Source organism: Pteropus alecto, unplaced genomic scaffold, assembly GCF_000325575.1.
Source record: "Pteropus alecto unplaced genomic scaffold, ASM32557v1 scaffold86, whole genome shotgun sequence".
In the NCBI taxonomy this organism is placed as follows: Eukaryota; Metazoa; Chordata; class Mammalia; order Chiroptera; family Pteropodidae; genus Pteropus; species Pteropus alecto.
The window spans coordinates 18,957,229-18,970,006 of NW_006442109.1; the positions used below are offsets into that span (position 1 = coordinate 18,957,229).

General features: G+C 33.2%; 1 protein-coding gene, 1 non-coding gene and 1 pseudogene across 6 annotated transcripts in view; 2 read left to right on the plus strand and 1 right to left on the minus strand.

The window, feature by feature from the left end:
* Positions 1-12,778, plus strand: part of WDR72 (WD repeat domain 72) — a 202,116-nt gene that overhangs the window by 107,240 nt on the left and 82,098 nt on the right. For all 5 annotated transcript variants that reach the window (XM_015595872.2, XM_025038947.1, XM_025038946.1 and 2 more), the window contains exons 15-16: positions 6,794-7,605; positions 10,419-10,510. In XM_015595872.2, coding sequence (XP_015451358.1) covers positions 6,794-7,605; positions 10,419-10,510 — 904 coding nt within the window. The remainder of the gene's footprint in view (positions 1-6,793; positions 7,606-10,418; positions 10,511-12,778) is intronic.
* On the minus strand, positions 6,273-6,391 carry LOC112469686 (annotated as a pseudogene).
* Positions 8,071-8,179, plus strand: LOC112469899. Its single transcript, XR_003042753.1, has one exon. It is a non-coding gene; the product is annotated as a U6 spliceosomal RNA (small nuclear RNA).

The window sequence follows — 12,778 nt, forward strand, 5'->3', positions numbered from 1 at the left end:
CTTTCTCTCTCTGTGCTCAGCTGACGTTCTGCGATGTTGTTGCCTCTATCTACCTTTTCAAGACTCAGGCCAGAATGAAGCCTGCACTATACTAATATTGGGTATATGTCTGTCTAATCAGTGAACTAACATTTGAGTTGATTCACTTACAAGTTACATTGCAATTTTCCTTAGCTCTGACATTAATCCAGCATTAGAATTCTAAAGCCTAACTACCTTCCTGCAGTCCTGATACTGAGCAGGCCTGTGACTTCAGTTCCAGTTAGCACTTTGTGTTTCTGTTCCATGTTTGGTCCTCAAAGGTGTTTATTTTGCTTTTGAGCTTAGCTAAACCTTTTTGAGTTTTGTTTTATTTTAACATTTTATCTATCATTGGTATGTATTTGGAAGAAACAGTTTGCTTCAAAGTCTAACCTTTGCCATCTTGACTAGAAGTCAACTTACATTTTCAAAACCTCTAGAATTTATTAATTTGTCATAAAACAAAAGTAGCTATTTGAAATTTTTAGCAGCAAAAATATAACCAGCAACTCTAATTTCATTTTATAAGCAAGTAACATATTCTCTGCTTTTTGCGGCATAAGTTTTGAAGACAACTCCTCATATACATATTACGTGATAAAATTATCTATATTGTAAATTTGTTCCTCAAAAAATTTTCTACTTAAAGAAATTCTGTCTCTAGGATTACAAACTCAGCATGTTGAGAATGTTGTCTTCCTGTCTGCAACAGAGAATAAGAGACAAGTCCAAGAACCTAAATTCTCCAGCTGTTTTAGTTGTTTCATAAGATAGCAGCCATGAGCTCCATGAGGCAATGTGACTTTATTTTTACTCTGCAGGGAGCACTGCTGATCCAAAAAATACACCTATCTGTTGCTTAAAGATGTCAGTTCTTTCCTGAAAACTTTGTTGCTAAGGGGAAAAATTAATTAGATGGAAAAAAAATAGTTTCCATTGATTTTAATGGGAAAAATTATGATGCGCTTTATCCTGACTTAGTACTTACAGATAGAAAAAAAATATTAATTGAACAATGAAAACAAGTTTATGTGACAAATAGCAATTAGAAAGTAAATAGAGTTTGTCTGCAAAATGAAATGAAGTTTATAGTACTTAGCAAAGGAAGAACTTAATAGTGGGTGGGGCTGGAGAAGAGAGAATTCTTTGGAAGGTGTAGTCTTCTTTCTGCACTATTTTCTTCAATAATATTTCAGCATTTTGGGGGCATCGTGGTAATCTGGCATTCAAACTGCACTAAAATAAAGTTATATCACAGAAGATACCTTTAAGGCAAAACAAAAATAAATAGACTAGTCCTTCAAAACATGTAAAAAATAGTGTAGGTACACAGCCCACTAAAGAGTCATGAAAGAGCCACCTCTTAATTCTTCTTCTCTGGCTATATGTTTTGGGTTCATACTCATGTGGAAAACAATTCTTATTTGTTTCATATGATATTCTCCAACTAGAAACTGCTGTGACAAGTAATAAGTTAGAGATTGTATATTTGACTGAAACCATAATGTCAAAATATTACTTCTTATAGCATATGTCGTTGGGTGAAACATTAAAAAAATTGTTACCTTTTTTGTAAAATTTATAGTGTAATCAACAAATAATTTCAGTAATAGTGTTCAATACATAGATATCACATTTCCCCTATCATCTGTGCCATCCCTTACTTGAAAAACTTCCATTGTCATAAATCTTTTGATGTGATTGCTTTCCTATTAGAAAGGATACATTTTCTGGAATTTCTAATCTTTTTTCCTTGCATAAATTTATACCTGCAATGCATCAACTGTGACTTTCAGTTTATGTTTATTTAAAGTATAAAAATTTAAACATTGTACATAACCAGAGTGCAGACTCCTTACATATTTATATGATTATTCTCATCTATTACAATGGCCTCATCTATACCTAAGTAGCTAGTCAGTTTGAGAGTGACTCATCACCATAGGGTCTTTTAGATTACTAAATTTTGTTTTCTTAGGGACTGTATTTTACAGTCAGTTTTCACATAACTTATTTTCACATAACTTATTAAAATATGTAAATTAAAATATGTAAAATTAAAATATGTAAATTAAAGTTATAAGCTCGCATAGGAAAAGAACATTGAGAACAAAAAGAGGTGAAATTACTGAAAAGCAAATATCTTAGTTTTTGTGATTAGAATGGAAAAAAGTAGAGTGTAGTCTACAGGTTGTTGGAGGGATTGGAGAGCACCAGGTAACCCTATGGGTTAGCTCTTAAAAGGATTAAAAAAGAATTTTAGTTTTAACTTAAAAATGATATTAATGTTATTAAAATAATATAGCATTTTACATCGAACAAAATTTAAATTCAAATATACACGAATTCTTTAAATGACTATAGAGCGAATCAAAATATGTTTGTTTTCTTTCCAATTAAATTGTATGGTACACGATATGTCACCTTTTACTTCACGTTTGAATTTCACAGTAAATAATAAAGAATCATTTTAGAAAAGTATTTAAAGGGTAATGAAGTTTTCCACAGGCTTTCTTCTACACTGTCTATTAAAAGATATTTCATTTGGAGCATCTGAATTTTTTTCTTCTTCAGTCCTTAACTGATCTTTTTGCTGGATCTTTATTTGTAATTAGCACTGGATGTGACTCAGATAGTTCTGACATCACTAATTGAATTTTGTGTAATACCGCATCTTTAACAGTATTTGCTATCTACTATGCAGTTGGATTGCATCATCTAATAATCACTCAGAACCTGATTAATGAATGGGCCTGGGCCTTTATGTTAGAAACAGAGGAGGGTTTGGGTACTAATTTTGTAAGTAAGCAGTTCATTAGCAAATATTTTCATGCAATGATGACTTTTTCTTCCCTACTTATCTCAGTGAATGTGCTGTTTCATAAAATAAATGCTTAGTTAATAAGGACACCTCGTATATCTTAGAAATGGTAAATAGCAAACATATTTCAGTCTTTTAAAAATTTAAGTAGAGAATGTCATCTGAAGAATAGTCAGAAAAAGTAGACTTGGGAATCCTGATTTGGCTGCTTACCATATGAGTAATTTTGAAGAAGTTACTTCTCTATCCCTCATTTTCCCTTAGTTTAAGGGGAAGGGGTCAGCTTAGATGGCTTTATAATATTTTCTTGCTTTAACATAACTAAATATCTAAAATATTTGTGCAGCTATTATCTTTATGTTCTCTTAGTATTTAAATGCGTGCAGTAGATTTTATTGCACAAAGTCACAAAAGTAAGAAAATGAAGGTAGTTTTAAACATCAGTTTCACTACATGTATTTTGTGGTTGTGGTAGGCTGAGCAGGTCAAATCCTTTACAACAAACTCAGTGGGGGATCCACTATGTTTTCAGAAAGAAGTTTTATCAAACATGTTGTTAGTCCATTTCTACTTTCAAAGGCAGGGGATGAAACCAGCCTTGTTTAACTATTTTGTCTTTCTGAGTCAAATAGAAAAGAGGCACAAGCTGAACACAGTAGGCCGAAGGAAAATATATATAAAGGTGTTAGGTTTGTACCTTCAGACATATATTTTTCTCCAAATTTTGGGGTCTTTCTGTTTTCCTTGTTACATGTATCTTGGGTTGTTGAGTGTTAGAATTTTGTATTGTTGGCTTTAGTTTTATTGTCATTTATTCTCATTTCTTACGGAGAGTAAAGAAATAATTTCTGCCCGCTGGCCATCTGGGATTCTGTTTTCAGACTTTCTGACTCAGTAGCTTTTCCCAAAGTCTGTGTACTTGAGACAAAGAACTCAGCTCTGTGTGCCTCTTCCTACTCCCCACCTGCTGTTTACAGCATTCACATGTAGATATATCAGTACCATTATACTCCACCAAAGTTCAGAGGTTGGAATGGAAGATTGTCCTTTCCCATTACTTCTAGCTTTCTAGATTGTAAACATTACCTCTTCTCTTTCCTCGACTTAGAATTTCAGACAGTAGGAGTAAAAGTGATGTGATACCCTGGAAAACACCAGAACCTTCTCTGTATATGCAAAGCCTGGACAACACATTTTGAGAAATTATCTTTCAGGCAATCAGAGAACAGTCTATAACACATGAACTAATAAAATTTATGTTTAACCCTCACATTTAAAATTTTTTTTAATTATTGGGGAGACAGCAGTTAATAAATTTATGTTAAGTAGCAACTGTTTGCAGTGATATACATTGAACAAAATACTTTTTGTATTTATTTGTTTTAGACTTTTTTATTGTAACTAGATTGAATGTTTCTAAAACACTTCTGTTATAATGATGGTTTAGATATATTTTATCATTCTAAAAGTAATATAATTATATTTATATTTTTGCAGAACATTATGCAGTCATGATATAACAGGCTACTTTTAATAGAATTCTTGTCTGAGGAATATATTGTATATGGGTAACAAATATAAATAAGGTTAAGATTTACTGTAGCCTTTGCTAACCATTACTAAATGTTATGTATGTCAAATCTACAATATGTGAAAACTCAGGAATTACTATATAGGAATTCATTGTCATTCTGTTGCTTATATCTGAAATAATGGTAAATACTCTTTTTAAAGTCTTTCGGTGACATGACTTTAACAATATTCTCACTATTTCTTAAAAGAAAAAATTTCGATGATACCAGGTTAGAATTATAACATTTAATCATTTTAGTATATTAAAATATAACAATAGTTTATATTTATAATCTAATAGACTTATTTCCATATGGGAAACAATTTTGCTATATGTTAAATAAATTTGGAATAACATTTATGATTTGAAAATAATGTAAAATGTCCGGTTGCTCTTGAGGCTTAAGGGGACCATATTTAGGGACAGAAATTTAGGATTTTTGTTCACAACAGTGCAGTGGGCCTATTGTGGCTTTGTAGGTCACAAAATAAGAAGATGACACCCGACCAGGCAATGTGTCATATTGCTAGAATCATTGCTATGATTTCGATTGGCCCAGTAATTGAGGAGGTTTGGACCCTGCAGCCAGAGAAGATTATAGCTTTGGGAAAGTGGAAGTGCATATGAGGGCTAAATTCATGGTTTATATATTATTTTGTATGTATTAACCATTACATAATAAAATAATGTAATAAACCCTTTTTGCTAAATTAATAGGTACTAACTGGTATTATTATCTTAATTTTACTTCTTGATTATTACTGGTTGTAAACATTTTTTCATATTTTAATCTGAATGCTATTTGTGAATTGCTATTGATGCTTTGTCCATTTTTCAACCTGTACAGTTGTCTTTTTATTTTGATTCACAAAAATTATTAATAATTATACTAACCTTATACATTTTGTTGGTAGAAAAATGTGTTTTTTAAGTTTATCTCCATTTTGTTTTTTAATCTTTAAAATTTCTAATGGTTTATTTTTTTATAATTATAAAGTAAATATAACTGCAAAAAAAATCCAAAAACTAAAAAGAAAAAACCCTAAAGTGTAAATAAATATTATTTTAACTCTTTTTTTAAATTAAGTGTCCTTAATATTTTGGTGCATATATATCTATATATAATATAGATAGATATTCACACACATGATTTTATTAAAAGAATATTTTTCTGCCTTATAGATTACATTTTTTCCTCCAATAGGTACAATTTTACACCATTTAAAAATATTTGAATAGTATTTCACTGTATACATATACTAATTATTCAATGAATATTTATTGAGCCCCTTAATAATGCTGTATAGCAGCATCATTTTATAGGTATTGGGAACAAAGCAACATGCCAAACTCTTGCAAAGGTGGAGTTTGAATGCTGTTGGAGAAAACATACAGTAAACTGATAAATATTTCATATAATATAAGGTAATCATAAGTACTAGGTTGAAAAAAAAGTAAGCAAGGAAGAGGGTAGAGAGTACTGGATCCACAGGAGGCAATAGGTGCTCCAGAAAGTCCTCATAAATGATCAGGAGCCCACCTGAAGTTTGGGAGTGCACCCTGCCAGTACTAGGGTAGTATCATTTGAGGCAAGAGAAAGATCAAATGCAAGTCCACAAGGTGAGCCTTTAAGCAAATAAAAGCAATTTGATATTGGTTAACATTTAGGTTACTTCCAATTATTTAAAATTTTAAACATATTTGGAGAGACGGTTCTTGTTAGTTACTTTCTGAATTCTCGCAGGTATTCTAACTGTTCTCAATTTCTTTTTTTTTTTTTTTAGATGAGGTAACCCTTGGTTGACCTCACAGATTGCAAGGACCTTGTCAGCTTACAATCCCTTATTTTATTTTTTACGCCTATAGCACCTGGTCTTCCTAACTGGTCTCCTATCCAAGTACTAACCAGGCCTGACCTTGCTTAGCTTCCAAGATCAGATGGGATTGGGCTTGTTCAGGGTAGCATGACCGTAGACTCTTCTCAATTTTTAAACCTACTTTTTCCCTGTTGTATGTCTTCATGGCTATTTTGATAGGAAGTGTGAAAGTGTATATAAAAGAATGTTAGTTAGTCTGATGCCATCTTAGTTCATAGGCCTAATTTATATTTTTTAAAGAAAAACTAAATGTTTTAGAAAGGAATAAAGGAGTTCATAGAATATAAGAATACAGAATGTTTAATTTAGAGGGGAATTTTTATATCTAAGACAAAAAAATTGAAATGACTTGCCTTTAGTTTGTACTGCTACTTAGTGCTTTCTGTTTATGTCATTTTAGTATCACAGGACCTTTAATAAAATCATTTAAAAACTAGAACTTTGACACATAGGGTTTTGTTTTTTGTTTGTTTCTTTTTTTTTTTTTTTTATCTCCCCTAGGCTACTGATGCCAAATCTTTCTCTGGTCCTTTTAATGTCTTGCCTGTGAAGACAAAATGGAGTAACATAGGCTTTCATATCCTTCTATTTGACCTGGAAAACCTTGTTGAACTTCTGCTGCCGACTGCAATCTGTGACCCTTCCAATTCATTCAATGGCAGCGAGATCCTGAGAAGAGCCAAAAGCACAGTAGAGAAGAAAACACTGACACTGAAAAGAAATAAAACTGCCTGTGGTCCTCTCTCAGCAGACGCACACGCCAAGCCTGTTAGTGAAAGCCTAGCCCAAGGAGATAATTCGATAACATTCTTCGAAGAAAATGATGGCATTAAAAGGCAGAAGAAACTGAAGAGTTCCAAAAAGACACACCCTAAGCCATCAAGAAAATTTGATGCCAACCTCATAATCGATGCAGCTAAATTGCTCCTATCTTGCCTTTTGCCATGGGGAGTGGATAAAGAATTAGATAATCTCTGCATTAAGCATCTCAATATTTTGAAGCTTCAGGGTCCCGTTTCTTTAGGACTTGCTTCAAATGAAGACTACTTCTCATTGATGCTTCCAGGTTGGGATTTATGCAATGCTGAAATGAAAAAAGACTGTTCAAAAGTAAATTTATTTTCCAGAAAAGTTTTGGATTTGTCAAATAAATACACATCCACTCTTCCAAATCAGGCTGGGATGCCAAAAAGAGAGGAAAATGATTGTGATTCTTTGCAAGAGTCAAATACTATAGTTTATCTATTGAGAAGACTATTTTTAGTTAACAAATTAGTTAACATGCCTGTAGAATTGGAATGTGGAATTGACAGGTAAGACATGCCTAGAGATTTTGACTATTATTTGAGACTTTAAAATAAATTATTATTATTTGCTAGATTCTGCTCTCTAGCTTCCCTACTCTCAGAGAATAATAGATATGCAACAACTTCTTCCGTTCAAAATACATTTAAGAAAATCTCCCTTTTAATTTTTGAGGTTGGAAGATAATTTGAGCAATAAATCTATGTTTTAAAATTTATTCATTCAACAAATATTCATTGCTCTCATAATATGTGGCAGGAAAATCAGAGTAATGGGTGCTGAATGATTTAGTGGATGGATGGTTGGATGGATGGATGGATGGTTGGATGATGATAGATAGATGATAGAGAGATGATAGATAGATAGATAGATAGATAGATAAATAGATAGATGCATGCATGTATACATAGATTCATACACATCTTGAAATCTATTGTACTTGCTGTAAATTAAGTATGAACAAAGAAGATTTAGTGCTTGCTTAGGCAGCACATATACTAAAATTGGAATGATGCAGGGAAAATTAGCATGGCCCCTGCACCAAAGGATGACACACAAATTCGAGAATCGTTCCATTAAAAAAAAAAAAAAAAAGATTTAAAGAAAGGAAAAGTTGGATGACACACAAATTTGAGAATCATTCCATTAAAAAAAAAAAAAAAGATTTAAAGAAAGGAAAAGTTTGAAAATTTCATACCTTAAATCTCACCATTTAATTTATACTTCAGCCTATTAAAATAGAAGAAAGCATCAGTAATTGTTTTATAGAAATTACAACTTAGTAATAATAGCTATTGTTTTTTTGAGTGTTTATCTACTGGTCAACATGTAAGCCCTTAAAATATATGATTTCATTTAATATCCACAGCAAACCTGAGTTTTAAGTACTGTATTATTTTGCTCATTCTACAGATGAGGATATTGAGGTTTATAGAGGGAAGGTATCAACCCGAAGATTAATTCAGCTTCTTGGAGGCTAAGAAAGGCTAAGCACCAGTCCAACTCCAGAGCCTGATTAATTACTGACCTTAACTCTGAGTGTTTACCCTCTCTCATTGCTAAAATTCAATTAGGTTTTCATAGTCTGATATTAGAGGATTTAATTCAATTCACCAACTGCTTACTGAAGATGTTCTTAGCACTAGCCTACAGAGGAAATATAAATTTCTCATTTGGATGTGAATTCACTTAAATGATAAAGGTAATGCACATTAAATATGTAGAAAACACTGAAATAAGGTAAAGGAATGGAAAACATTTGTAGTATAGATAAATATTATAGGTGGTGAGTGCAAAGAGAATAATTAGTGTGAGATAAAACTATCAGAAAGACTTTATAGAAGAGATACTGTTTTAACTGCCCGCTACATGGTGATAAACAGTCATTGACATTTCTATTCTTTGATAAGAGCCCAATTTAACAAATATCTGTGCCAGGCAAGGTATAGTAGACAGTTCCTGCCATCAGTGAACCTACAGTTTGGTAGCAAGTCCATGTAGATCATGTAGCATTCAGTATTCCGCTTCCTGCCATTATAATGCTACTGGGTTTTCCTTTTTCTGTTCAGTGTCCCTAATAATGAGAAAACAGAAACTGGTAAATTTCTGTACTTAATTATCCTCTATTTTCTTCTGTTTAAGTATTTTTAAATTTTCAGATAGGTTTAATTTACTTTTCTTTCTATTACTAAGAAAATTACATTGCACTTAAAAAAAAAAAAAATCAGTCAGCCTGGAGCCTGTAAACCTAGGAATGAATCCAGGTTTTCTTGTTTAACTAGCCATGTAGCTTTGGATTAGTCACTTAGCCCTCTGGGCCTTCCTTTCCTCATTTACAAAATGAAGTGGGCGGGATAGGTGATCACTAAGATTTCTTCAAATTTTTAAAAACTTGGGCTGCTAACAAATTATATTTGTTTGCCTAATTGTGACCTTACAGAGCAGATGAGGGACTTAGTTATGGTTTGCCAGAGGTATTTATTCTGAGTTTGTTCCTGATTACGAAGTACTAGATAGAGAGGATATGTCTTGTGCCCTTTTGGGGAGATTATGGGTTTCAGCATGCCTTCCATTTAATGGCTTTAAAATCATTACCACACATTAGTTAATTCTTTACAAAATTCTTAATTAAAACTAATTACTCAATGGAGGTGTCAGGATTAGAGATTGCTTCTCTAAATCAGTCACTTCAGATTTGATCTGCTCTTAGAGACTGCCTGTCCTTTTTCAGAAAATCAAATTAATGTGTATTAGATTTTGTCACACTAAACCCTTCAAGCAAATTTGGCCATTTCGCTAAAATTTCACTGTTGTGAAGGTTGAAAAATCCTTGTATGCTTAACAACTGGTGTCTGATGTCACTGAATTTTCGAGAAAGAGCTAACTGCCTCTCAAAATAGCCTTGGACAGTATCTGAAAGTTGCTGATTGAGTCACTGGTTAGAATGATACCTACCTTCGATAGATCCTGACAGTACCTGGGGAGAATTCTTTGGCAGATGTCAACATATTAGAATTCAAAAATGTATTGCATTAGTCACAAATTGCATGATCTAAAGTAGCAAGGCCCCTTCTATAAAAGTGGGTCACAAGATAAGTCTGATAAACTGAGATTCACAATTCAATTGGAATTAGGTTTTAGGTAGGAGCAGTGTGGAAGAATAGGACTCATCAAAGAGATTAATGTGGAAGACTTTACTAAAAATAATCTGTGTTTACTTCCTAAATTTGTTAAAGTGGTCATGTACTCATATCTTCAATTTATTTTTCAAAACATTTTTCATACATCTCTAATAATATTCTTCAAATCTTTTTGTCAACAGTTCTTTCAAAATGGAATCTGTGCATAACAAGGTGAAAAGTCCTGGGAATGATATTTTGCATATTTCAAGCTTCTACAGTTACTTACGAAATGGTAAAGAAGTTACAGATATATTCTGAAATTTTTATAGAATAACTACTTCTATAACTGGATAACACTCTACAGTTTACAATGAGCAGTGTGTATTTATCATTTGACTTAGTCTGCATTTCACATGGTTATAGTTTTGTATTCTGCCAATACTAAAATATATATGAAAATTTTTATTTAAATAAATAACATCTCATAAGGCATGTACTGTGATGGATTTCGTCAAATGATCTTTGAAATGCCTGAAAGTCTGAAATTTTCTGAAAGTCTGAAATATTTGGATATTAAATTGAAATCATATGTGATTTATGAGGAAGTTTATTATATCAATGTCTTTATTACCAAATAAGTGATTATTATTATATTAGAGAATTTTATAGCTATTTCAGAAGGTTATATAATTATCCCTGAAATCTTCTGAGTGGCAAGTCTTGTTGCTTAGATTTTCTTTTGATGCCAAATGGCTAATTCATCTCTAAAACCTCTCCAAATCTTCGACATCTCAGTAGATGACAGTCCCATCCTTCCAGGTGTTAAGGCCAAGAAGCTTGGTGACTTTTTGACTTTCCCTTTTCTCTCATACCCCATGTTCAATCTTTTAGTAATGATACTCAGCCTTCAGAGTTTATCTTGTATTTTGACTGCTTCTCGCCACTACAGGACCACCCTTCTTGAGCCTTAATCACCTCTTGCCTGGATGACTACAGAAGCCTCTTATCCATTCCTATGTTCCTGTTTTTGGTTCCTACACTCAGTGGTTTCTGTGCCACTCTAAATAAAAGCCTCAGTGTTTAGGATCGCTTGCAAGTCCCTGTATTACCTGGCTGTTCTACCTATGTCATTGCACACACACACACCCATCTGATCTCATTTCTTTGCACTCATCCCCTGCTTCCCACAGTCCAGCTACATTGGCCTTTTTACTCTTATCCAAACATGACAAGAAAGTCTTAGGGCCTTTGCACTGGCTGTTTTCTATGCCTGGAATTGTCTTTCCCCAGATTTCACAGAGGTCATCCTGCTGCCCCCCACCTCTACCCTGCATTCTTCAATTCTTGCTCAAATGCCATTTCATCAATAAAGGTGTCCTCCCTTCTCCCAGCACACCTTACCCCTCTTCCCATTTTACTTTTTTCACAATCTTTTTCACTATCCAACATACTGTATATAATGTTTTCGTTTGCCATCTACCATCTAGTAAAATGTAAGCTCCATGTTTTTTTTTAAAATGCAGTTTTATGCACTGCTATGTCCCCAGTTCCTAGAACAATGCCTGCAAGAAAATAAACAAATACTTTTGGATTAATGGATGAATAGTAAATAGAACAGTGGTTTTTGAGATAGCCGAGGTTTAAGACCCAGTTCTGCCATTTACTACTTATTTAACTTTGGGCATGTCTTTTATTCCTTTAAAAGTGGTATTTTACTACATTCGTAAGTGGGAATAAGATTTCAGACTCGATGTGCATGTTACCTCCAAAGTTGTGTAGTTATGATCGATGCACTGGGATAACTTGAACAGCAGTACCTAGGGATCCTCTCAGGGCTGTTTTAAAGTGTGAGTTTATTAATAGCTTCCAATTACTACTGAGTACCTAGTATGTTCAAAGAATTATGCTAATTATTTTACATGTATTATCTGAATTAATAACCCTGCACAGCAGGACGAACTATCTCTGTTTTACTCAGAAAAGTTGGGGCTCATGGAATTTAGCTAACTTACTCATAGTTACAAGCAGAGGGACCAGGATTCCAGTCCAACTCTGTCTAATTACAAACCCCTTGCTTCTTCCATTGTGTCAGGCCAGTTCCGACATTTATGATGACAAGTAGTATTCTCCCTATCTGGCCCCAGGCTAGGTTGCCTGCCTTCTCCTTCAGTAGTAGTCCTTATTAGGGTATTTATCCTCATTTTCATTTTTCATAACAGTAGGAAAGGGATTAGTTTCTACAGAGACTGAAAGAGTTGCTAACTAGAGCCAAGGAGGCTCCGGCTTTTCCTATGGTTGCCCCAACCAAAACAGCCTGAGCAACTAGCCTTATTACTGACTAAACTCCCTGATGTTATTTTGGCATTTTTAGCATTTAAAATCCAATTAGGTAGTAAAATGATGTGGTTTTGTATTTTAATAATTGGAAGATGAGAGGTAAAAGGAAAGAAGGGATTCACTTCATGCTATTAATTTTATAAAGTCAAAGCTCGAAGAATAAAATAATGCTCTGAGGTGCTCATTCTAAAAGGTTGACAGAAACCAATAACCACTTTTGTCA